The sequence below is a fragment of the Accipiter gentilis genome, chromosome 5 (genome assembly GCF_929443795.1).
Source record: "Accipiter gentilis chromosome 5, bAccGen1.1, whole genome shotgun sequence".
NCBI lineage: Eukaryota > Metazoa > Chordata > Aves > Accipitriformes > Accipitridae > Astur > Astur gentilis.
The window spans coordinates 34,057,175-34,083,049 of NC_064884.1; the positions used below are offsets into that span (position 1 = coordinate 34,057,175).

Genomic DNA, 25,875 nt, shown 5'->3' on the forward strand with positions numbered 1-25,875 from the left:
AGCTACTGCATGAAGCAGAAAAACTTGCCAACTGCTCTTTTGATTGCAATTGCTTATCAGTTTGGCAACGAAGCCAATCTGTCATCTCATTGTCTGAAGTCCCTCATCCTTTCATATCCCTTCAGGAAAAAAATGAGAACGGAGGATACCTAATATGAGTCTGGAGCCTCCATACTAAAAAAAGTAATTTAACTGAAGCTATTAGTACGCTGATAACCTCATCACACAAACTACACTCTTGCAAGAAAAAAAAAAAAGTCTAAGGAAAAAAAAAAAAAGAAAAACAACATCTGTAGCAATACCCTTTATGCCAAGATGGAAAATCTGATTTCTGGAATATCTGAAACCTGAAGAGCACTCCTGTGGGAAAGCACACCAGCTACTTGCTAGGCAGAGCCAAGCAACTGGAGAGAACAACATCCCAATCCAGTTGCCAACACAAACCTATGGCATTTGGTTGTTGCTTTGTAGAAACACAAATGCACATTTCTATATCACAGGAGCATACTGAAACAGGGCAAGACTAAACAGCCAGCACTGTTTTTTGGGAAGATTACCCCCCAGTTCAGATCTGGTAATTCTGTAATGAGACAGAAACAAAAACTAAATTCACACCTCTGTGCTTCAGTTTCACTACTGTACAAAGGGTTCTTTCCTTTATTTGCATGTGGTTAGTCAGTCAAGAATTATAGTCAGTTTTATTCTTAAATGAAAAGAGAGACTCTACTCAGCATGCAGTGCCTTGTGTTCACAATGTTGTGAATGCAAGATCCTTACAACGTAAATAATCTTTATTATGTTTACTTACCACTGACACTACATAGGCTTCTTCATTCAACAAAGGAGGATGCTGATACTTGACACTGCAGAGAAACCCATGCCTGCCCTTCTCTACTCATGAGACACAGAGAGGACTGATCACAGCGGTGCACAGGGAGGTGTGTCGTGCACAGGGAAATACTCCCTGTCCTGACAGTTTCCAGTGTGATACTCAGGGTAAAGACTGTGGGTCTAAAATAGGAATTGTTTCTCTGAGAGGACAAGTGAGTCTGAACAGTGGCTATGGATGCCCTCAAATCTCACATGATAGGATGTTTATTGTTGAATCAAACATTCCTGTTGTGATTGTTGACGTTAGTCCTTTTAATTCAAGTAGCCTTTCTTTTTTTTGTCCCTTTCTCCATTTAACTAGAACGACCTGAACAAATAGGAACACCATCCTGGAAAACATTGTGACCCCTGCACTAAGGACATGCATTTGAGACCTCCTCCCATTCCCACCAGCAGCTCCCCCTCTTCTCTTCTCCTTCTCTTCCTCTTCTCTATCCACTCCTCCAGCTCCTTCTTGTTCTTCTTGGTCCTAAGCTCACATGATGTCCTAACTTGAAAGATTACACTGTCAAACTGAGCAGGGCTGGCATCTTTTCCGTGGTGCTCCAGGCTGTTCTTTATTGACAAGCCAAACCTTAAAGCCTTGGTCTGACAGTGTCCAAATGGACAGTACTGGATAGGGGTTGCCCCAGCAGAAGACCTACTGGTCACAGGCAATAGTAGTTTTATTTATTCTACCTGGGCAGACAACAATATATCAGCTTTAGCACCTGAAAGAAACCTCAGCAGTGACCCTTCGGCAGGCAGCAAGGCAAGAAGCTGTGGAGGCTCAGCAGGCTTTGCCTGGTGGGCTGGCTGGGAAGGGTCCCCCCCGGCCCCCAGTGTGTACGTGCATCCCAGCTGTGTCCCATGAGACATTCAGGCACCCCGTGTGCGTCCCGGCTCCAGGGATGTGAGCTTGGGTGCTGACCAGAAAGGAGCACCCTGTGTTCCAACTGGGCCCACGGTCCGTGCGAGCTGGGACCAGGACAAGGCACAAGATTTTACTCTGTAGCCTAGACTAAACCCTAGAGACTTCAGAAGAACTAGGATAAACTAAGTCTTGAGTACACCTGGGCACTGAACGTCCCTTGTTTCTGCAACATGTCATCTCCGCTTCCATGTGCTTTCAACATAAACTACTTCAGAGTCTTAAAAATACAGAATTCACAAGTGTGACCCAGTGACTCTGCAATCAACAGAAGAGTCGACACCACCACCAAAAAATTACACAATAGGAAAATATTTTGTTGACGACAAACACCTAAAGCCCAGGACAGCCTCGGATCCTTTTATAAAAACAGGGCTATCCCTCCCCACGTCAGCTGCATGCCACGGGCAGGTGGCTCTCCTAACCCACCACCCTGAATTCTCCCTGGCATCTGCCACCCCAGAGCTTCAGTTTTGCTTTAGCTAGTAAGTTTTAGAGATCAGGATTTCAGTTTATTTCACTTCACTGGTAGTGCTGACAGCCAGAAAACTTATGTATGAACTACAAAAAGGAAAAAAGGAGGAGAATGACAGACAAGGAATAAAATGGGCTAACAAATTCAGTTTTATTCTCACGGGTTGTCAGCTCCTGCAGGTTTTGACACCTACAGAGTGAAGTGAATATCTGACCGCTTGAAATTACATTATCATGCCACAGCCTGAACACGTTCAATATATTGGCAGTAAGGGGAGGGCTGCCTCTCTCTGCCCTTCCTCTATCATGAGGACTGAAAGGTTCTGCAGTTTCCCTCTGCATCACACTGCCAATAAAACAGTTTTCATTTAATGTGGTTAGAGCATAAAGCAACCAGAAAAAGGGAACAGGTGTACTCCTAGCAAGAAGCGTACTTAGGAGGGTATCTAGCAGGGTTTTCTAGGGAAGGATACCATGATTTCATTAGACAAGACTTCAAAACATTTGTTAATTAAACATGAACACAATACTAAACATTTCAAAAAGTCAGACTTCTGAATACACGCACACACACATATGTTTACGTCATATTTTTAAAACAGACTATTTGCTGGTCAATGCCCCATCTCTATTATTTAGGTGATGTATAAAATGTAACTTTAAAAACATTAATTTTAAAATTTATACTAACAGAAATGGAAATTGGAAGCATTCTTTTCTTCTGGATGATAAAACACTGCAGTTCTAAACTTCATTCTATTCCAACTTCAGACAAAATACCAATCAATAATTAGTTTTACGTTATGACTACTAAAGACTATTCTCCAGCTTCACAATGCACAAAATGTTGGACTACGCACTGAAGGTAACATTCACATCACACACAGATTCTCTTGTTTCCATTCTCCTGCAATGGTTACTCGCCAGCTAATTATCATTAAGTCATCACTTACTAGGAACCATTTAAGTGTCTCCGTAGATGTGTCTTCCTGTTGCTTTCACATTAACAAAATAAATGAGAACTGAAAATGCAAATACTTAAATTGAGACTTACAAAAAATTATCAAAACACCTGAAATTCATCTATACTGAAACTACTGTACATCAAAACCAAGAGACTTCTATTTTCTGGAAAGCATGCACTGAAAAAAAATGTTTAAACCCACTACCTTCAGGATTTTCTCATCTTCTGTTTTGGTACCTTTGCTATTAGCTGTGCATAATGTAAACTTGTGGATGCACTTCATACTTTAAATGTATTTCTATCTTAGCTTTTTAAGATAAATTTGAGAGTAGTCACGACAGTGTTAACAATTACGAGCTTCAGCGTCAGTTCGGAAATTACAAAAATTCATTTAATCAGCAGAGCTGTAAGACAACAAAACCTTAGCTACTATGGCATAAACCCAAGAACACTCAATTGTTTTAAAGTCAAGATACAATACATTCAGCTGGAGATGACCATAACGGTAACTTATATAAATCACCTAGTAGTAGAATTCATTTGCAAGCATGTAATTACAAAGTTTGCTTTTGAGTTACCCAGAGCAGCCACTAATTTCAGAAAACCAGCATGGGCTATGAGGAACATCTACCATATGGACAGGACCCTTTTCCTGGGTACCCCCGACGCTCCAGCTACGTACTTATCAGATTTTCTGATGAAGAGACTTTACTTTGGTAATTAATAGCTCTTGAGAGCTACATATTTACTCTTTATTTAAACAGAACAGAATAGAGTAGAATACAATATTTCAGTTGGAAGGGACCTACAAGGATTTCTAGTCTAGCTGCCTGACCAATTCAGGGCTGACCAAAAGTTAAAGCACGGTTAAGGGCATTGCCCAAATGACTCTTAAACACTGACAGGCTTAGGGCATCGACCACCTCTCTAGGAAGCCTGTTCCAGTGTTTGACCACCTACTCTCTAAAGAAATTGTTTCCTAAAATGTTTCTTTTTTGAATACATTTAAACTGTTACCCACAACAATGTCCAGCAAGGACTTCCACAGCTTAATTATATGTTGTCCAGATCTTCACATCTCTCTGCTCTTTCCTGGATCTGGCAACTGCCCATTCCATTTGGAATCTTCTAGGTCTCATATTGAAACAGCCCACAAGCAATCATCCTTGTTGCAACTTTTCCATGCCTCCTGCAAATTTGTCTTCTCATATCCTTTCCCTTGTTTACTTCTTCCTCATCTGAAGAGTCCTGATCTTTGTCATTCCTTGTATGGAAATTATTCCATCCTTTCATCATTGCTCCTACCCATTTCTGAGTATTTTCCAGTTCTTCCAAACCCATTTAGGAAATGGGAGGTTACAAATGTCAAATACAGGAAGTCAAATGCAGCCACACTACAGATTTATACACAATGAGGTCCTTTGTTCTCTGTTCCTTTTGATTTGCCTTTTTTTGACTGCTACTGAGAACTGAGCTGAAGCTATGGTAGAACCATCCACCACAAACACAAGATCTCATTCCTGAATGGTAACAGTCTGCTGAGAACCCATCATTTTCTATATGAAATAAGGACAATCCTCCACCCAAACTTCTTTCCCACCTTTGCTGAAGGCAAGGCTGGCTGTTATCCCTGGGCTACATGAGAATGCTCCTTTCTGTTCTTGTTTCAATCTCCAAAATATATCTCCCCAAACTGTGACATGGACAAACCCTCTCCTCTTATATGGCCTTAGAAGGCCAGCATCAATATAGTAGACTCTGTTCTGCTTTTGGGATTTTCCACTCTACAAACAATAGCTTCCTACAGAGAAGCTGGAGAAAACTAGTTCCCCAGGCTACCACAACACATAAAACTCCCCGAAGAACACAAAAGAGAACATCAAGAGCTATCCTTGTATTCGTGCTAAGAAAGGCACAAATAACAAACTTGGCAAAATCACCATAAAAATGAAGATTCATCATTCTCAGCTTAATACAACTAGGTCCTTAAATAAAAAACCATAAAATACTATATATATGAATGTCTTAAATACCACATACTGCTTATTGGTGGTACTAACACCCTGTAATAAGTTTAAATAAGATTGTGGGTACTTAGTGCTTGGGACTCTTTTGCTACTTGACTTCTGGTTTCTCCTGTAGTTTCTTAACATTTACAACAGCCAGAAATTTTCAGACCAGTACAACATTGCATGAAAAAATACCTCACGTTTACATTCTGAAGCAAAATATTGTGGTTATCCCATATCCTCCCTCTACAAAAAGGAATGCAATACAGAATGGTATCATTAAAATAAAAGCACGATATTAATAAAATCCAGATCTTTTTATCTTTGCTATTAAGGTAAGTATGTATTATGAATTACATGAAAGATTTTAGTGCTGCAATCTCAACCAATGGTATATTGCTTATTTATTATGTGCAGTTGACTCAGACTAGTAAATGAAAACAGATTAGGAAGTCACATTTTCTTGCTCTTGTATAATTGCATAATGCTGCAATGTTTGGAATGCCAACTCCACAGGGGAACATTAAAAAATATTGGTTTGTAAATTAAAATCACTGAAAAGTAAATGTCAGTCGTGAAAACATTTCCTTTAATATTACATTTTATAAGTTGTTTAATCAGTCCCTCCTCCAGCTGAGGTCTGGATTATCATTAACTTTGTGGTTCAATGAATTATTAAAACAAAATGGGAGAATCTAAGGGAAAGATGGTGCTTTAGAGCATACAGTCCAGATGAAGAGTTACAAAAACAGGCCAGAAATTTTGCTGTGAAGAGTTAATGCAGTAAAAGGAAACAGCTGGAGACTATTAAAAGCACTCATTAGAGGGAAGAAGCGGCAAACTGTTCTAATTGGGTCAGCTGACAGGTGCCTGCGCTTCAGCCATGCCCTCCCAGCAGCCCAGTCCCAGCTGCAGAGATTGATGCTACTGTGTGATCCTCAAACCAGATCTACAGCTGCAAAGCTGCGCTGCAGCTCAGGACACCTTGTGGGACGTCCAGTGACCAGTTCAAAGCATCTCAGCACTGAGACACAACACAGGGAGCAAAATGAGTACTGCACGTATGGGGTAACTTAGGGAAAACGCTAGGGTGCATAAGAGGTTTAGTCCCTTAACTACAGCTCAGAAGCCAGTAACTGAAAAATGTACTTTTTTATTTCTATACTTAACTCCCTAATACCTGGTATGCACTGCACAGATGTAGGCAAATCGTTTTAACCTCTGCATGCCTCAGATTTCCAATCTAAACAATGTTAACCAAGTTCACCAGACCCACCCTAAAAGTCTGAGGTTTCAATCAGTGGACGTGTGTAGCCCCTTGCGAGGTCCTCAGCAGAAATATACCGTATAGAAATGAACGCTCCCTGACCCTGTCCCCCCCCCAACCTGCAGGCAGGCAACTCTCCCACTGCCTTTTTTGATACAGAAACACATTCATCAGAGTGCCAGTCAGGGAGTGGGGGCATGGGCTCTGTATCATGGTCTCTCCTGGAGGCCATATCCATGGCAGACTGAAAAGCTTCAAGAAACATATCTAAAGTCATGAAGGAGGAGAAAGCTCAGTGTGTTATTACTGATGCCGATTCTCAATACAATTGGCCATGGTTAAATATTCCTATTATCCAGATAAAGACAGGAACTAAGACAGCTAGCTGCTGTCAGAAAACGAGTGCAATTGATAAAAAAATATTTTTCATTGTAGATAGAAATTTGGGGATGTAAATAATAAAATTGGTTAAATGTATTTAGCAAACATGCTTACCTTAATGAAAAACAATGTAGTCATAAAAGGAATTTCTCAAAATTCAGGAATGCAAAGAATTGTTCTATGGAGTTTAACCGTTCAGCTTTTTCTCTAATTTTGTTTCAACTTTATGAAATAACCTAAACAACATTAGTTTAAATATTTAGCAAGACAAGCCAATTTTTGTCACAGGAGAGGTCCCTACTATAAGAAATTTGACTTGAAAGTTCCCTGATGTCCTCTGAATTTTACTTCCCTCCTTTGCAGTAATCCTAACACACTTTTTACAAATATTTTAACATCTAATTTAAACGACAAAAAGGCAGTTTCTCCTTTATGGGATTACTTGCATGAGTAATCTTTAGCATAACTGAAGCTGAATATTCTTAGAATATTTTTATTTTTAGCTGACAAAAGCATATGTATTTTCAGAGATGAAGTTGGAAGACTATGCTGAGCCTGACAGAGATGTGCTGCAAACTTAACTACTAACTATAACGAAAATCTAAAACGTCCTATAGGAAGGTGACAAGTTCTTAATTTACTGAATGATCTTTTTTATACAAAACCTATCTCTTCCAACAAATTAGCTCAAAGATGTTTAGATCTTATACTTCAGTGAGTTAGGAGCCATGCTGTTTGTGAGCCTAGCAGAGATCAGAATTGCATACAACCAGACTTCCCAAATTTGCAATTCAGGCAACAATACACAGCCCACTTCACAGGCTCATTCAGCCTTAGCTGTCTTAGATTAAAGTTTAGCAAGTATTAAGGAAAGATAAACCCCCCATACATACCTTTTATATTTGATGTCTCATGCTGCACTTGTAATATACAATAGGTAATTACTAACAAACCTTCTGGAAAGGACAATTTTAATACAAAGCTTTCAATATTTATTGTAGTCCCTCTCTTTAGCAGGAGCGCTTCCTACCTTCTGCAGTTTCAAGCCTTAAACTAAATCATCTGGTTCTGTATTTTTCTTTTGCTTGTTACCAGCAGCACTCACAGCTGCACTGATAAGGGGCTACTTGCTTTATTGAGGTGTATTTACTCCAAGAACTCTGGTTCAACCTGAAACACATTCATTATGATGGATTTAAATTAAATTTTGTGAATTTATCTCATCTTACAGGACCATAAGTTAGGGCAGCTCTTGCATAAGTGTGCTTGAGACTTGACCTGAGGTGCTCACCACTGTTTCAGACCATTACTTCTCTGCCATATTCCATGCTAATACGTTGCCGCTATTTATTTTGGGGAAGCTTGGAAGTGATCTCTGTAGGTGCCTGACAGTAACTCACTCTAGCAGAGAAAGCACCAGGTCAGGGCCAGGAGCTGGCTGATCTGGATGGAAAGTCTCACATTGCAGCAGCTGCCTCTGCCGTATCTGACTCGTGAATAAAGGACTTGTTTTCTATCCTGGCTTTCAATTAAATTTTGGTAAACACAGACATCTACCGAAACGTTTAAAATAATTTATCTGACTCCTGAATGAATGGTTGTTTTCTCTGGAACAGAGTCAAAGCCTGAAGCTCTATTCAGAGAAAATTTCAAATGATCAGTGGACAGTGGCAATTTCTGTTTCTGATCTTTGCAATGTCAGCAGTTCAGATTTTCAAAGTTAAAAAACCAGTACCCAAGGTATTATAAGACTTCAAGGTTGCGGCTTTGTTTTTTTTTTCCCCCGACCCCCTTTTTCTCTTAAGGATCAGAATTGAGGGGAGGGAATGCCTCCATTAAGGATATCACAGCCCAATAGCCAAGCAGGTGTTCATCAGAAACAAAACCTGGTCTTAAAATGCTTTTCCTCCCTTAAGAGCTGGCTTTATAGAGATGCTGAGCTCCCACACTTTCACAATGCAGTTTGAGAGAAAATGCATGCTGGCCTCAGCTCTTCAAGGGAGAAGGCCAGTGCTGGCTGCTATTGACCAAGATGCCAGGATGTCCTGGAAAGATTCCCAGTTGCCCACAACACCTTCCGAGAGATGGGAAGCCAGGAACACCATGGTTGAGAAAAGCACAATTAGCCCCTAATACCCCAGTTTGAAAAGATGTACATCTTTCCGCAGGCAAACCTGTTTCTCCTGGTAAAACAGAGAAGTTACATTGAGAGCTTCTCCAGTCCATTTTGTAAGTCTGTAACTGCTGTCAACAGAAGGCTTCTCAGGCTCTTCAGCAATGAGCTCAACGTTGTGGAGCAATCAGCAGTTTTGTATGTGCCTAGCTGTTGATTTGAGGCATGATGGAAGAAGGAAAGTAAAAGCTTCTTGTATCCTTCCCCCGCTTTCACATATCTGCTCACAGTCAGGCACACCTCATCTCAAATGACTTGGGTTTAATACTGTTATCAATATAGAAACTACTTAATATGATAATTCTAAGCTTATCCTTCAAATAGTCCCCTGTAAAAAAAGCAATGCTTTATGTTGAGTTTTCAGTTAAAAAAAAAAAAAGGAAAAAAACCATTAGGGAAGAATTGCAAAAGGTATGAGGTCAGCAATCAGGCCAGCCATCAGTCCTGTGCTAAAAGGCCGCACTGGCTCATGCTCAGAGGTAAAACCAGCTGCTTACTTTCTTCACAGCTAGATCAGGCAATTGATTTAGCAGATTTCTGAAGCTACCATTCCACAAAATCCATTACCTGAGTTTTAAAAAATACGCCAGCAGATCTCCTTGCACCACTGAGGAAAAAATTAAAATGCAGTCATGCAGTATATTATGTGGTTGGGTAGCACAAGTCTTAAAAATGCTTAACATGCGGAATGAGCGAGCGGCTTTTGTTAAAATGAACTTCACTGGTGGGTGGCCTATACGTTACTGTGACAGTAGCAACTGCCCTCTTTGAGCACTGGAAGTGACAGCCAATGTCTGCCAAGGAGGGATGGAGAACGGATTCCAAAAATGTTTCCAGGATTCTAACACTGAATTACTGACAGAGAAGATCAAAATGAAAAAGGAAAAATAGTTTTTATAAAGGATGCTGATAGTGTCTCAGATTGACAAACTGCCTTTTGAACAAAATGACTACTGACCTCAGATGGCCTCTTTTTATTTCCTTTTCATTACAGCTTTTGTACTGATCTGTGTATGTACACATATGTCCGTGTGCATATAAATAATTAATTTCTTAAAGAACACCCCAGTGAAAATGAAAATGCAAGGTGATTTCTTTCTATTAGCTTTCAAACCAACACAAACGACAGGAATTAGATCTATTCATTTCAGTTCTGCTTGAAGTAAAATTTCAGTGGCTGTACATATCGCATTTTAAACTGCACAGGCGGTGATGAATTAACACCAGCTTTTACAGCGTCAGTCAGTCACGAGACGTGCCAATCACTGCATGTTCCGCTTCAAGTGAGAAGTAGAGGCACTCAGAGCAAAGTACAGACTGTACCGCTCATTTTTAAGATTTTCAAGAAAGAAACCATGACAGTGCTAACAAAATAATAATGTAGTAGAAAACCCACCCTGCACGCATTTCTGCAACCCCCTCTGTCCCATTCAGAGACAAGGAAACCGAAGTCCATGCACACAGCATGCAAAGCTGTTGGGACTGCCTTCCAACTCCGCACACCAGGAGGTCAAAACCTGCACAGCTGACGCAGGGACCTCTTTGGTATCTCTAGACATACAGCAAACGAGAAATCCTTTGCAACGCTATTGAAATGAGTTCATACCTGTATAGCAGATATCATTAAAGTTTAAAGCTACACACAATTACACTGATAACCCACCCCCCCTTCAATTATTCAAAATTTATAAGCTTACCTGTTCACAGGGCTTTGCATGACAAACAACAGTAGCAAAGCTCAAAAGACATCAACATAGCCCTGTCACACAGAAAAAAACTCAGCCCTCCTTGGATTCATGTCACCTCAGCTAGGACCGAAACGTGTTGCGTGGCGGTCATTCACAGCCGTGTTGTCTGTGGCTCACCTGCACCGTGTCTTTTACTCTACTGCCGCTCCAAAATGTCATCGAAACATCCTCTTTGTTCTCCAAAACCCACAGCCTTCTCTTGTTTTGACATTACGTCTGGCCTGCAACGTCTCACAGGAGACCACCAAGCTGTCCTGTCACCACTGTGTCATTGAACCCTCTGCAGGTTCATGTGTGGCTGAAGGCTGAGTCAAATCAAACTGGATCTCCATTACAGAGAGGGTAAGAATTAATTCCACCGTTTTGTCTTTTTAGGGAGGTGTCAGTGTGCATGCAAAGAGATCAGTATCAAACAAACTGACCACCTCCCCAGCTTCTGTGTTTCTCATTCAGCATTTGTAGAACACCTACTGTTATGGGACCTTGGTCTGTGACAAAGACTGACAGGCATTATGACAGTTCAACAGTTGCACAAAATTAGAACTTATTACGAACAGCTTATCCAGCATTATTGCCACCTTCTTAATACAAAAAAGGCAACAAAACCAAACCAAGAATTGAGATCAGAGCCCTGGTATAAAGAACACTATGCACAACTTACCAGCAAGAATGTTAGAGGCTTGGGCTCACTGAATTGCTCTGTTTCCCAATTTTCCTCTGAGGCTGAACAGTTACAGACATAGTTTCAACCTAAAAATCTGTCTGAATATTCACTGTGATAAATATAGGCGGAATTATTATGCCTAACCACTGTACAGTGCAAATCCAACTCAGCGAAAGGACCGTAATTCAACGGTGGCGGTCTGGGACTTGCTGTCAGCTTATACAAGATCAAACTGGATCACTGAATCCATCAGCAACACTCTACATACTAAAGCTGACCAAACTAAGTAGCAGGCATCAAAGACAGATGAAAAAATGCAAGATGGAAGATGCCTCAGTCTCCCACTTCTCAAGCACACAGTTTGAACATCAACATTGTGTGATGATTTGGGAAATTGGTTATCAGAGCCTTTTATTTAAACATACCAGGTATCTTTCCTCCTGCCTCATGCTGGGGGTACGGATCATGTGATTCTGTTCTCCTCTCCAGTCTCCAAAACGTCGAAAAAAATAATTGGATAAAAACCGATTGACAGGATCTCTAATGATATTGATGTACACCGGCTGGTCTCCTCCAAACCTGGTAGGAAAAAAAAATGGGTGAATCTCATCAGAAGGTTCCACAAAGGCACAGGTATCCATCTTTCATCTGCATGTTTTCAAATTACTCCCTACAGAGGTTCAGAGCTTCTACAAAGTTAGGAATGAAACCGAGAAGCTTACAACTAGTTACCAAAACTTTGTAAAAGCATGTAAGATCTCTTAAGGATGAACAGTAAATATGGTATCACATTAAGCTCCATGTGTACTACAAACAGTTTAAGACCATTTTTTCCACTGTGTCAATAGTTTTGCTTCCTGGGTTTTCTCCTTGCTGTTTTCAGATGAAGAACCTTCTGCAGCTGAATCCAAGAATGAGCATTTCTTCTTCTCAACACGTTTCCCATCTGGGAAGTCATCGCAGAGCAGGCACCACCTAACGCTAACTGCTATAACACAGCCTTGGCTCACCTTCACCTGTACAGTAAGTGTAGTAATGCACAAAGGATTTTGCAACATTCAAGCTTATTTCAGGAGGCTTCCTTTGGATGAAATGACAGATATGCATGGTATTTCCATCTTTATATTTGCTGGAACTTGTGCAGATCTTCCTTCCCTCACCCCCAGCCTGCACCACCGGCTGGATCTGAGGTTATTTCATGGTTATGCAATGCCTTATCCTTGTACTACACACTTCACGAAGATTTTTTTAAAAAGTCAATAGGAAAATTCCTGCTTCAAAAAAGAAATTAAGTATCAATTTCAAGTACATGCAAGTCCAAGGAAAAGGAAAGAGTAAAACCAGCTGTGACCACGCTCTGCACAAAAGCAAAATGCTGCATAGGTACCTGCAATTTAGAGATGAGAAGATAAGCCAGAGCAACCTCATCAGCTGGGCTTTACCCTCTTGTACGCCTCCTCCTGGCAGTTAACGACAAACATCTTCAGTTTAATAGGTGGTATACAAAAAAAGAGGAAAGGAGAAAAAGGGAGCTTGAGAAGGTCTGTGATAATACTGCATTTTCACAGTGTTAAAATACTGACTGCATATTTTATGTCGATACACAGCATCAGGAGAACAGGCCTAACTGGAAGAAAAAAAGGAAAGCTGCTTACACTCTCCCATGGTCAAAACTGAAGAACGGACATTGACGCTATGGAACACTTATGGACTACAAATGCTGGGAGATAAAGAACAAAATAAATCCTTTTTGGATTGAGAAGTTCATAGGATAAATTCAACTTGGAATCTGCCTGATCTAAGAACATGAATTATGTTTCTCCCTTCTGTTTCCCTAATTTAGGAGAACAATTCTTTGGCATGAGCTTACACTTTATTTTTGGGAGCTTGAGGACATAGCCATATTTAAGTATTTAAATGCTGTTCTGATGATTTTCTGAGTCACAATTTATATATTTTCTTTTAAAATGTAAAATGTAAGATGAGAGAAAACTGAAGACACCCGTTAGATTAAAAAACCCCTCTCGGCTTCTTGTCATCTGTTAAGTCAGATGAATAATTGAATATGTATAATAAAAGATCAGGGCTCCTCATAAATATTAAAGAGTCAGCAAAATTGTTTAAAAATACAAATTCTAGTAAAAGATAAGAGAAAAATCCCATACAGTTTCAACTTGATTTTTATTCTGTGTGATTCTCCAGACCACTAAATACAGTCTGCAAGGGCTTGTCTCATGAATAACTATGCATATCAGTAATTTCACTGACCTCAGTGTTGCAGGATCACTGCCATAATTTGAAATTGCACAGACAGCATAAAACTTTGAAACACTCCAATTAAGAAGGCAGATGTTCCTTGCTTCCGGATTAGTGCATAGCCCAGTTTGGACATGGGTGTGCAAGGGAAGTATCCTCAGTTCAGTACCCTGAATTCTTCTCTGAGCTTGTCTTTGCTGCTTTTTGTCTTCATACAAAAATAAAACCTACATTAAAAAAAAGTATTCCTGCAAATACCTTAGAATGATGAGGGCATAAAGCTTTGACAATATGTATTCAAATAGAAAGCTTTTGGTGAATGCCATGGCTAGTAGCCATGAAAACTACATTTTTCAAGTGAGGTTGCTGGCAAGAATAGGTTGCACCTAAATTACTGAACACATTATCTTCCTGCTGCTTGATGCAGATCAGCAATAATCTAAAGACAGAAAGGAGTGGAGAAGAGCAAAGAAAAGGGGAAGCAGTGAAGACAGTAAGGAGCGATGTCAGCAGCACGCTGTCTTAAGACAGAGACAGAAGGATTACAAGATTCAGAGAAGCAAGAGAGCAGGGATACCCTGCCCTGGGTGTTGCAGAGGACAGTAAGCCTAAAGGCTCCTCAGAAGAGAGAAAAATCAAAAGCAGGCAGCTATTAGTTGTCTAGATAGAAATATTCAACACATATTGTCTTTTCTGAAGTAAAAGGGGGGGTCAGACTGCATAACCAACCCACCAAAGTGTCAGAGCCTGTCCTCTTGCTGGTAAGGTCATGTCCCTGAACACATGAACTGTAAACTCGGTACCAACAGCTCTGAGAGAAGAGGCACATGCAAGCTTCTTCGTCCCAACAGGACGGCTGAGATGGGAGGTCACTCTTTCACAAAGAGCTACAGAGGAACTTCTCATTTCTGACATGTAGACTGTGCCCTCCCAAAACAAATGACAGCCCAGATTTCTGATTTTCTGCACACTGTAACCAGCCTGGTATACATGCAGCTGCAGTTGCTCCACCAGGCTACAAGCAGGGAATTTTTAGAAAAATTAAGTCTGTTCTGGCTCTTATTCAAATCTGCATTTTTTTTTAAACATCGTTTATAATACTTCAAATTCCAACCATTTGTTTCTATGGACTGTATTGAGACTCTTTTATGGAAGCTAAGCAGCACTGGCATGGCATAAAAAATCCTACTGGTTAAAAAAATCAATAACCTTAAGCTATTTAGAGGAAAAAAAAAAAAAGGGCAAATCAATGCTCCATTTGTTCAAGTATGTTCTCCATATTTTTAGGTACCTATCAATCACAAGATACTAAATATTACTTAGCTCTCCAGAGTGAAACTTTTCAAATTAACACCACCCACATGAAAGTGCTCTTGCAAACAACAACATACCGTGCTCTCATTATACATCGTGTCACTTTATTTATACTCAAATACCTATTATGAAGGATTCAAGAAGGGACACAATCATATTTTTCTAGGCCTGAGCAGAAGGCTTACCTTCCCCGAGTGGGATCAAGATTGGATCCTGCATGATGAAGGTACCTGATCATTATCATGCCCAGCATCGCATCACTGCAACTGGGTAGAGTGGACCAGGACACCACGATGCCAGCAGAGCACTGAAAATGTACACTGATCCTCTGCAGTGCTCTTCCTGTACTTCTCCTGATTTATTTAGTATATACTATTACATCCTATTAGTTTTAACTGCTCTGTTGTGACAGGTATATTTTTGGAGTCCTCACCAAAATAACTAGAGTATTTGCAGGCTTCAATCTTAGGTTCACTAATAATATATTCCTCCACCCCTTTTTTAATAAAAGCAAAAAAAAAAAAAAAAAAAAAAAAAAAAAGGCCTGAGAAGTATGCCAGATATTGCAAGTCTGCCCCTTAGAAAAATGTCTCTGATGAACCCAATTTTATTATTTACATGCACAAAATCTTTGCTCAAAACCATTTACAAACCCCTTATAAGATGAGTTTGAAAAACAAATAAAAGAATTTTAAAAATTCAACCAAAATTATTTGCTTGGCTTTAAAATGGAGGATCTCTCAGCTCCTACTATTTTTCATTTCACTTTACTTCAGGAGGCTGCTGCGTTTCCATTCAGCACAAAACTCTTTGCACAAGCAGAAGCGGGCTTCTTCATCCCTGCAGGCAAACCACACTCCTCGAGGAAGACTCCCACCCTGTTCTCTGTAAGAACTTTGGCTGCCTCTTACTCTTTTAATGTAAAACGTCTCCCCTTAAACAAATGAGTTGGTTGCTAGAAATTCAATATAACTGAAGCAAACAAGAACTGACAGTTACCTAATAGTAATAGGGACAGACATATTGTGTACTTCGAAACACGATTTCCTTTTACAGCTTCATACAACTGAGAATCACACATGGAGAGCACAACTGCCCAGCAAGCTTTACTCATCAATTATGTTACAGCTCCATCACCTGCTCTGCAGCACAGCTTCACGGGGAGGTTACGTAAAAGCACTAAGATACAACTTTCACCTCTTTAGGACTTCACTAAGATGCAGTTACATCAAAATCTATCTTCTGAAAAAGGTATCTTGAAATTAAAAGTTATTGTAACATCTTGTATTAGCATGCTCTTGTGCAAAGCAACCCTCTTCTGCACATGAGGCACCAGGCACCTCCGGGATGCTCCAACGAGCCTTCTCAAGGGTGAGCTGCAAAGATTCCCAGAGGAGTGGGCTGAGGTACCACCTGCCTGGGACTACATGGTATTTCCAGCCTCCAAAATCAAGGAGTTTATCTTCTTGGTTTTGTCGGCAGTGCCTCGCTTCCAGCTTTTGTGCCTCCACCCTGCGCTGTGGTCATGTTTCCAAGCTTTTCTTTGGAATTAGGAGGGAAAAAAAGGAAAGTGAGTTGAGATTAATCTTTTCATTTCAAAACTGTGTCCTTGGCTGGCCTGGCCTTGAATGGGAGGTCTGTGTGGGGATCCAAACTGCCCAGTGGTTCAAGGTTAGCAGTAAAATAGCGCAAACTGGCACACTCCATTCATTAATGACCCTTTCTGGAGCTGTGATTTCAGTGGTAGAAATCTCAGCTTCTGAAGTGACGTGGCTGAGTAATGTCATTGTAAAAATCACAACCGAGTCCTCTGGGAATTGCTTAGTAAACTGCCTCAGACGAGCAAATGGCTAAAAGATTACACTATAAAGCCTTGTATTTCTCTATTTCACTACCCTGTAAATCTCCCAGAATATTTTATGTTGTATTGGTGTCAATCTTTTACATTCATGCAAGCTAAACAATAAGGGTTTTTTCATTATGCTCAGGATATCAAAGTAGTTTAATACGTAAATTTATAATGAACAGCGCCAACACTGATACAAATCCTGCTTGAGTCGCTATAGCATCCCCAAGCCAAGTAAAGGCAACACTTGAGAAGGAAATACTAATTGTGTTTTCATTTATGTAATGCAAAGTTACAGCTGGAAAGAAGTAAGAGAGAAAACACTAATTCCCCACAAAGCACTAAGAGCAGCTATAGTCAAACTGCATTATTTAAAATCACTTAATTCCAGATACCTTGCATTCAAGACTTCCAAAGGTCTGGCTCAGGATGTCTCTGGACCTCTGATTAACATTTCATTGTAATTCAGAGATGCAAATGTTGCAGTTTATATAGAGTAAGAGAAAAACTAATTACAAATTATTACAATAAATTTCCAGCAAATAGCAGAACAGCTGATACAGCTCTTTGGAAAGTATTAAATCAACAAACGTGGTGTGTAGAAAAGATACATCTTCAAAATTAGATGAGACCACAGATTTGGCTGAGGTAGTTATGTTCACATAAAATCTCAGGACTCAACTTCTTAGGAAGCTTATAATGCAAAAGATGTTGCAATGTACTCGGTACTGCATATTCAACTTCTCGAATGAATACATTATCAGGAGTGTCACAGGTGATTCCAGCTGTCCTGTGGAAATGGCTGTCGCAGAGAACTACTCAAGATAATGCTAAGAATGTCTATATGGAAACTGAAATACAGTGAACTGGGTATAATAAAAAAATTACTGTAACTGGGCAGTATGTATCATGTATACAATATAAAAATCAATGTAACTGAAATTGAAAACATGGCTACCCTGTCCCAGATGTGAAATTCTACGTAATCACCATCACACAGAGCAAGCTATGGATATCATCATGCTTGAGGCTTTGAATCTACACAGTTTAACACGATAATCTGTGATTCAGAAGTGCAAAACTACTGATAACATTTTCAGATAACAAAGTTGCAAAAGGAGAGAATAATGAAGGGACCAGTTTGCTGGTAAAGAGCCAACTGAGCCACAGGGCAAGCAAGACATAAGCAAAGATCATGCACTGTAGTACAGCAAATAAAACCCAAAGCATCTAGAACCAGAAGCAGAGGACACCCACAGGGAAGGAGCAGTTCTGGCAAGGACTTGCACGCCTCCACAGATTATCAGCAGCATGTGAGACCTTATAGGCCAGAATAATCCTAGTTTCCCTTTTCCTGAGAAGCAAAAGCAGGAGCAGAGAGGAGCAAAGACTTGGCACAGCACCAGTGTGACCACTAACAGAGTCCATTTTATGCAAAGCATGCACAAAGTTCACTGCAGAGTCACAAGGATGAAAAAAATGCCTTGCAACTGAAAAATGTCAAAAACCTGAAAAGCTTCAGCTTGAAAAGAAAATGAGAAGAGAAAAAAATACAGAGAAGGCTGAGAGATGACTGCACGACGGAGTGTAAGAAATTACACATGAAAGCTTACATAGAGGAAAAATTTGATAAAAGGAGTCTTTACATAGTGGGCAAATGTACTCTGAGATCCAAGGAGAAGGAGTCAATTGGATTTCTCAGAAAAACTAAGAGGAAAAATAACTCACTATTTATAATCCGAGAGAACAATTCAGTATTGGAAGAATTTACCAAGGGCAGCAGATTTTCTAGTACTGGTGATTTTTGAATGAAGACTTAAATTTCCTTCCTGAAAGATGAAAGCTTAGGTTCAAACCTAAATAGCCTGTATTGTGCATTACACAAGGATAAGACAGACTGGAAATTACTTGGGACTGCCACAATCCATCTTTTTGCTTGAAAGCAGGATCAGCTATGTAATTGCCACTACCAGCTCCAAAATCCTCAAGTACAGTCTACTCCATTGCTTCGCTGTCCTTGTTGTTCAAGCCTTTTCCTAAACGTCTGATCTAGAACTCTGTTGATGCAATTTAAGACCACCACTTCTGCTATCAATACTCAATAAGGAACCATCTAGTCCTTTTATCTCTGCAGAACCTTTTTAATATAAAATTCAAAAGTGTTATCACAGTCCCCTCTTTCCCAATTGTCTCTATTTTTTTTTCTTTCTCTGCCCTTTCAATCTTTCCTCACAGGTCAATTTTTTATCTCTGATCATTCTCTTTATTCCCTTTTGGAGTAATCAACATCTTTCTTAAATTAAGTTGCTCCTGAACTGGTAATATAATCTACAGTGTGAACATGAGCACAGAAATCAAACAACAGTAAAAAAAGGCATAATTTAGCTGTTATGCCTGATCCCACCTTCAGTAAATAAATTTCAAGCAACCACCTCCATTCTGAGAATATCGTATTACCAGCTGAATGAAAGCTAAAAAGTCTATTATGCAAAGAACACAGGAAATCTAGGGAAATAAATTTTAAATCAGATAATCTTAAAATCTGTGGAAAAACTCACCATAGAGCAATGTTGTTTAAAAAAATAAACCTGAAAAAAACCCTGAGACCATACAAAGGTCAAACTGCATGTTAAATTTGTGCTTAGCCTTCCATCAAGTCACAGTTAAAAAAAATCATTACACACTCACATCATTAAAAAAATGTAGTATAAAAAAGGAAAAAAGATGTAGGAGGGATTACAGCACCATGTGGCCATTCATGAAATGTGTATTTTACAAGGTAGACCTCACATGATGGTAGAAAGTGTTTCATGATGTGTTAGCAAAAAGTATAGATTATAATGAACACACATAAAGACACAGTGTTAAGGCCGTGCACGTAAGTTTAGCTGACATTTCCCTACTTTTAAGAGCTTACCCAGAGGGTAATGATTTTTTTGTTACCATATTTTTAATGATATTTCCTAGGTGTGGATGATTTTTTTTAAAGGAGAAAAAAAGTCCACAACATGAAACTACTTTAGGACCTAATGTTAGGCTGCAATCGAGGAGGCGTTCAAAGAGCCCAATCCCTCGCACAGCTGAGCTGTACAGAATCAGTGGGAGCTGACTGAACTACTGCCGTTCATACATAGTTTACCTGAGATTGCATTCATAGGGTCATGGATGTTCAGCATCTTGTTACGTCAGCTCCACACATTTGCCCAGCACACTATTTTCAAAGGTAGTAGAGCACGGTTAAAACACATAACAGGCATGTATTACTTGTTCCAGAGAAAGGGAGAAACAAGAATCCTAACGTTATTAATAAATCTAAGTGTTGTGACAAATATCCCATGACTCATCTTAAGTCAATGAAAACAGCATCACAGAATCACCCTGGTTTTACTGACCTCTTACCAGTCTATAAAAAATTTAATAGAATTTGGAAATTCTATTTCCAAATCAGTGGACCAAAGACACATACATAGGTTAAGTCACGGCAAAGTGAGATATTTGCCATAAAAAATTGTAAATGTATCACCCAACCCTTACAAATGATCAACTAACTAACAGGCAAGGCTTTCAGACACCACGCTGTCAGCACAGAGCACGCTCCTGCTTTCAAACATGCAGCTTATTTGCATGACATCTACTCAAGTTAATTCTTCATGATTTACCTCCTTTTTGTTTGTTGGCTACAGACACATTTTACAGAGCCCAAGAACAGGGAATGCTGTAATGTCAAATTGCTGTGTTAAACTGCAATTTTTAGAGCTGCTTCTGCATGAGAAAAACCACAAAACTGATGAATAACAAAAAAAACGAACAATATTCAGAAACTAAGTTTATTTTTGGGCTTAACCAGACTGAATCTCTCTTTGTCTATCTCTGCCTTCATTCAATATGTGATTTACTACTACCCGTAACTCAGAATTCAGGTCAGAGTTGAAGGAAAGTGTCCAAACTGATCAGCACTGCTGGCTGTGACACTGCCTGCCGCTACAGCAGCCTGGTTTACTCATTTTTATTAGTTAGTGTTGGCCATTGTGTCTGTTTAAAAAAGTAATATTAAAAAAAAATAAAAATCAGCAATGCTGATACAGACGGTCTACCAAAAAAGACTTTTTTTAAGAAAAACAAGAACTTTACACATTAACTCTGCTAATGAATAACAGAAAATCAAAAATATTTCTTACATTGATTCTGGGGACTAAAGGCAAGTACCTTCCCAAGCAGAAGACCCAACAGGTCTTTCTCTCCTCCTCAAAACCTGTCCCCCCACACCCCTCATGCACTGAGCAAGAGGGACACAGGAGAGCTGGGGCTGGCATCCAAGCAGGGCACAGGGAGGGGGTGGCTGCTGGCTGTGGCCCAGCAGAAGGTCCAGCAGCTCTGTTTTGCTTGGCCTTCCCTTCAGCAGATGTACCTGCAGCAGCGTGGTTGTCTCCGAGTCTTCTACTGGCCTTCCAAATTTGGTTTGAAACTGGCCAACGGGTTCAGAAATTATTTAGGCATCGGGGGAAACTGGAAAGACACGCACAACAGCTGGAACTGCTGTCTGAGTCTTATTTCCTTAGAAAATTATGCTAAAAGGAAAGCGGTGTGTCCCCCCCTCAAGCACATACACACGTATGCTAAATAGGTGCTGCAGATATTAAACTGCAGCTGAAAAGAAGAAGAGGACAGCAGCCCGACAGCACAGAAAGGATGACTCCTCACATACTAATGCTGGGTGATAATTCATCCTGGCTTTGAACAAATAAGATATACTGAACTGAATTATAAGACCTAATTAAAATGTAAGATTAAAATTGAGTCCATGCTTTATCTCTGCATCTCCTTACCACATCATAGGAAACTTTAAAGGAGATCGTTCCCCAGTGGCCTATAACTACTGCAGAAAGTAAAGAATTCATGGCTCCAGTGAGAGATGAAAAAGCCTATTTCTCTCTCTGGGTGGTCTTTTTAATGCTTCTCCCTCCTATGACTTTACCCTGACCTAATCAGCTACCCTTTAAACAAGCAAAAGTCACTTACCAGTCACTGACAGGGGCACGTCTTTAGGTTTTTACATGTTGCCCTGTAACGTTCATTTACCCCAAGACAGGAGGGAGCAGCCAAGCTTCTCGCTCAGCCCGAACTGGGGTCGGTAAGTACATGCTCGAAGATAACAGTGTCGGAGGGAAGAAAGCTGCCTTCCTGCGTCCAAAATGGGAGTTGCGCAATTCTGCCCACCCCTGATTCATCCTGACCCAAACCCGTGGCCTCACTATCCCCTGTGCATTCCTGCAAATGTTATTTCTGCTTCTCTGAAATCTGTGACACTTGGGAGCACACACAAGGCATCTTGAGTAGCTGCCCAAAGACTGTTACAGTTACTTAATTCAGCAGATTACCAAGAGGTCAAGTGGGGCTTTTGCACAAACTTGAAGCTTCTTCCTGCTTCCATTTTTTCTCAGGCTAAATAAAGAGATGACAAGCAGCATTTATGATAAAGCACAGTGAACAACCTGCAGCTATCCTGAAACAGCTTTTTGTCTCTCTGCAGGTTATTCCAGTTCTTCACAGCTTCTGCACTCTAACAGTGTATTGCTTAGATCTACCAATAACGCCTGCAATCTCAGCAAATGTATCAGCATGTATATTTTTACCTGCTTAGAGTAGGGACATTCTTAAATATTTGCTTCTGATTAACATTTTGGATGCTTTTCCCAGCAACCTTAGTATATAAACTTGAATTCAGAAAGAGACAAAAAAATTTATCAGTATTTTTACTAATTTAACGGCTCCCATAATTCTTTTTAAATACATGCAGCACTGACTTTGAAGAGGAATTGGGATATGACAAAGATAAATAATAGCTGTCACCCTGGTCCTGCAATATGCCCTTCTCGGGCACACATACCTGTGTGGAGGCAAACCTCCCGAGTTCCGCACAAATGGAGGGGGGTGCCTCTGCCCCGTGCATCTCGGACCACAGCACAGGATATGACTGACAACTTCTAGAGCTCCTTGGGCACATGAGAAAAAAAGTTCTTTGGTTTTCTTCTTGTTTTTTTAACATAGGCCAACAGATCTCAGCATTCTAAGAGTACACATAAATATCAAGGGAAATGTTCTTTTTTTTCTTTTTTTTCTTCAAAGAATTTTCTACTCCACAACATCCACTGCAGTACAACAGAAGCTAGCAATTTTGCATGCTTCATGTCGCTCACTTTTTTCCCCTTGGTTAACACATGTAAGAATAAGGAATGAAGGCCATTTCTACAGAATGGGAAATGGCAGCCTGGTAAACAGTGACTAGGAAAGGATCTAGGAAACACACTGGAAAAACAACTCGCCCTGAAAGCCCAGATTACTCTAGTGCAACTGTAGCTTTAGAAGGTATAAGCATGGCAACTGCAAAGAGGTTTTTCTTCTACCATGTACAGCATTAGTGAAGCTGATACAGGTCCAGAGTACAGTTTTGATGCTTACACTTAATAAAGACTATGGAACTACTGGAGAAGTTTCAGAGAAGAGTCACAGAGTTATTAAATGGATGAGGAAAACACCCGCTGGCAAGAGGTTTGCGAGTACCTGTGATCAAAAGGAAGAGTGAAAGGTGTTTGGAGACGGCAGTGGCAGGTAGATGCATGGGGAGAAACACCAGAGAACAAAAAAAGCATTTCAGTCAATAAGGAGCAAAACCCAGAGAAATTCACCTTAGAAATTAGCCACAAAAATTTGTGACAGTAAAGCTGACAGACAACTGGAACCAGGTGCCCAAGGAAATGGCAGAGGCGGTGTAACATGACGCCTTCAAATGCAGCTTGGACGCTTTCATGGAAGACTTCTGAGAAATACTCTCTTTTTCCAATCAAGAGCAAGGAAATCCCATGCTGGGCTAGCCCCAGTAGCAACAGGCAGTATGAAACCAAAAAGCACCTAAACATTTACCTCTGTGTATAAGAACATTTCCAAGTAGGGTTATTAGAAGAAAGCCACGTATGGAGAGGTCAGTCCAGAATTTAGGATGAAATGAGCAGGACGATGACAACAGAGCCATAATGAAAAGCCTCACCCAGGAATCACAAGTAAAGGAGCATTCAATAAACAGTACCACCTTCCCCAAAAGAAACGGTCCCAAAATGAACTGGACGGAATAGCCACCCTCCCAAAGCAGGGGGTCATCTCCTAAAGCTAGCCCTAGCTGCACTGGAGAGACTGGGAACAGAAGCTGCAAACCATTGGGAATAAAAGCTTCTCCCATGACAAGTGCTATGTAGAAATTCACTCACATCAACAGAGCAAGAAACTTAGGTTTTTATCTTCTGTTTGAAGCTACAATTAATTAGATTTATGCCTGTAAAAATTCACATAAGATTTGCTTTAATACATCCTTTTAAGATTTTTCTTTTTGTCTACCTCTTTGCACTACTCTGGATTGAGAAAAAGTAGTACTGAATTAAAAGATGAAGACATAGGTGAGTAAATGAGGATTCACTTGCTCAGCTGAACCAGCAGGCACTCTTAAAACTGTTCAAAACCGATGGGAACCAGCCCTGGCAAGTATTCAGGTCAGGATGAGATTTTCAAGTTTTTAGAACTTTGTTCAGCAGAACTAATGGTGCCTCAGAAACATGCATGTGCTCACGTTCACCACTGAAGGCTTATCTCACTTCCACTAGAGATTTTTTCTGGGAAGAAGATACAGTCCCTTTTATTTCAGTTGGAAACAATCATAAGTAAATGCCGTGATGCTTTTCTGCATAATCAGAGACCTTTAAGTGCTGACAGGTTTATAAGCAGGTGCAGGGTGCAAAGGGGGGAAATCCAAGTGATTTGTCATTGCTGCTATACACATCAGTGAAGTTAAATGAAAATCAAGTTTATTTTTCTTACTACTGTTTGGGAGCTGAAAAGCACCAATAAGCGAAAGCAAAGCAGACTCCCGTTTTGCACGCCTCTGCTTACATTTTCTCTGCTTCTCTAGTACCTTGGCAAGATGGACTAAACAGCCTAATGCAATCCCTACTGATCTTGAAAGCACTCAAGCAGAGAAGTGCAAGGCAAGCGGAAGAGACTCCTTTTGTTCCAACAGTGACCTTCAAGCTTACCAAAAGAGTAGCAAGGATAACATGCCTTCTATCTCCTACTTGTCTGCCAGCTCGATACACACAGTAGGAAGGAGAATAAAGCATTCCTTATCCCTTCCTGCAAACAAAAGCTTGGTTTCAAAGGTATGAGATGCCAAACAAGAGAAGCGAGTTTGGTCACTGGACTAATGCCCAGGATGGCTGCCCCTGCAAAAATTCATGATTTCCAGTAAGAGCTCTGCTACAACAGCATGTAGAAAGCCTCATCCCCTGCCTTGGGAAGGAGCAAGGGGTTTCACCAAAGTAGGGTTTTTCGATCTTCAGGCTGAACTTTGAGCCTTTCATACACCTGAAGGTGCCCTAAGCCTGCGGTCAGGTGTCGGTTGTCTCCGACCTGTCCCTGTGCATGTGTCCTGCTCCCCACGGCGCTGGCTGCTCACGGTGAACTGCTGTGTAAGGTCTTCAGCTGTCAGCCAGAAAACACCACGTGGATACTTTAACACTCATTTTTTTAGTTTCTGGGGTATTGCATGGCTTTTATGCTGAGCTGGCAGAAAAGCTGGGGCAAACAGGAGACAATTCGAGTTCAGCTCTCCACTAGAGAGAGTCTATAAAGGAATAGTTTCAAAAAAATCAAGCAAAACTAAAATGCTTTCACAATACTGTAATACTTATAATGTGTATTTAAATCACATTCTTGAAATTTCTGCAAAATCCATACTTGACACTCCAGTTCCTAATAAAATTGGTTAAAAAAACCCAACCAACCATGGAATTAAGGAACAGAGAGAATATTCAACATGCTACTTCACTGTTAAGTGTAACACTACCAATTTTGAAACTAAAGACTAAAACTGTCAAAAATTTTTAATTACTCAGAAAACACTAGGAAATGCTAAACCAATGGTAAGCAATGTT

The 25,875-nt window shown here is 40.2% G+C and overlaps 1 protein-coding gene across 3 annotated transcripts in view; it reads right to left on the reverse strand.

Moving 5' to 3' along the window:
* UST (uronyl 2-sulfotransferase) overlaps positions 1-25,875 on the reverse strand; it is a 178,406-nt gene that overhangs the window by 62,194 nt on the left and 90,337 nt on the right. For all 3 annotated transcript variants that reach the window (XM_049800284.1, XM_049800285.1, XM_049800286.1), the window contains exon 5: positions 11,907-12,060. In XM_049800284.1, the coding sequence (XP_049656241.1) occupies positions 11,907-12,060 (154 nt within the window). The remainder of the gene's footprint in view (positions 1-11,906; positions 12,061-25,875) is intronic.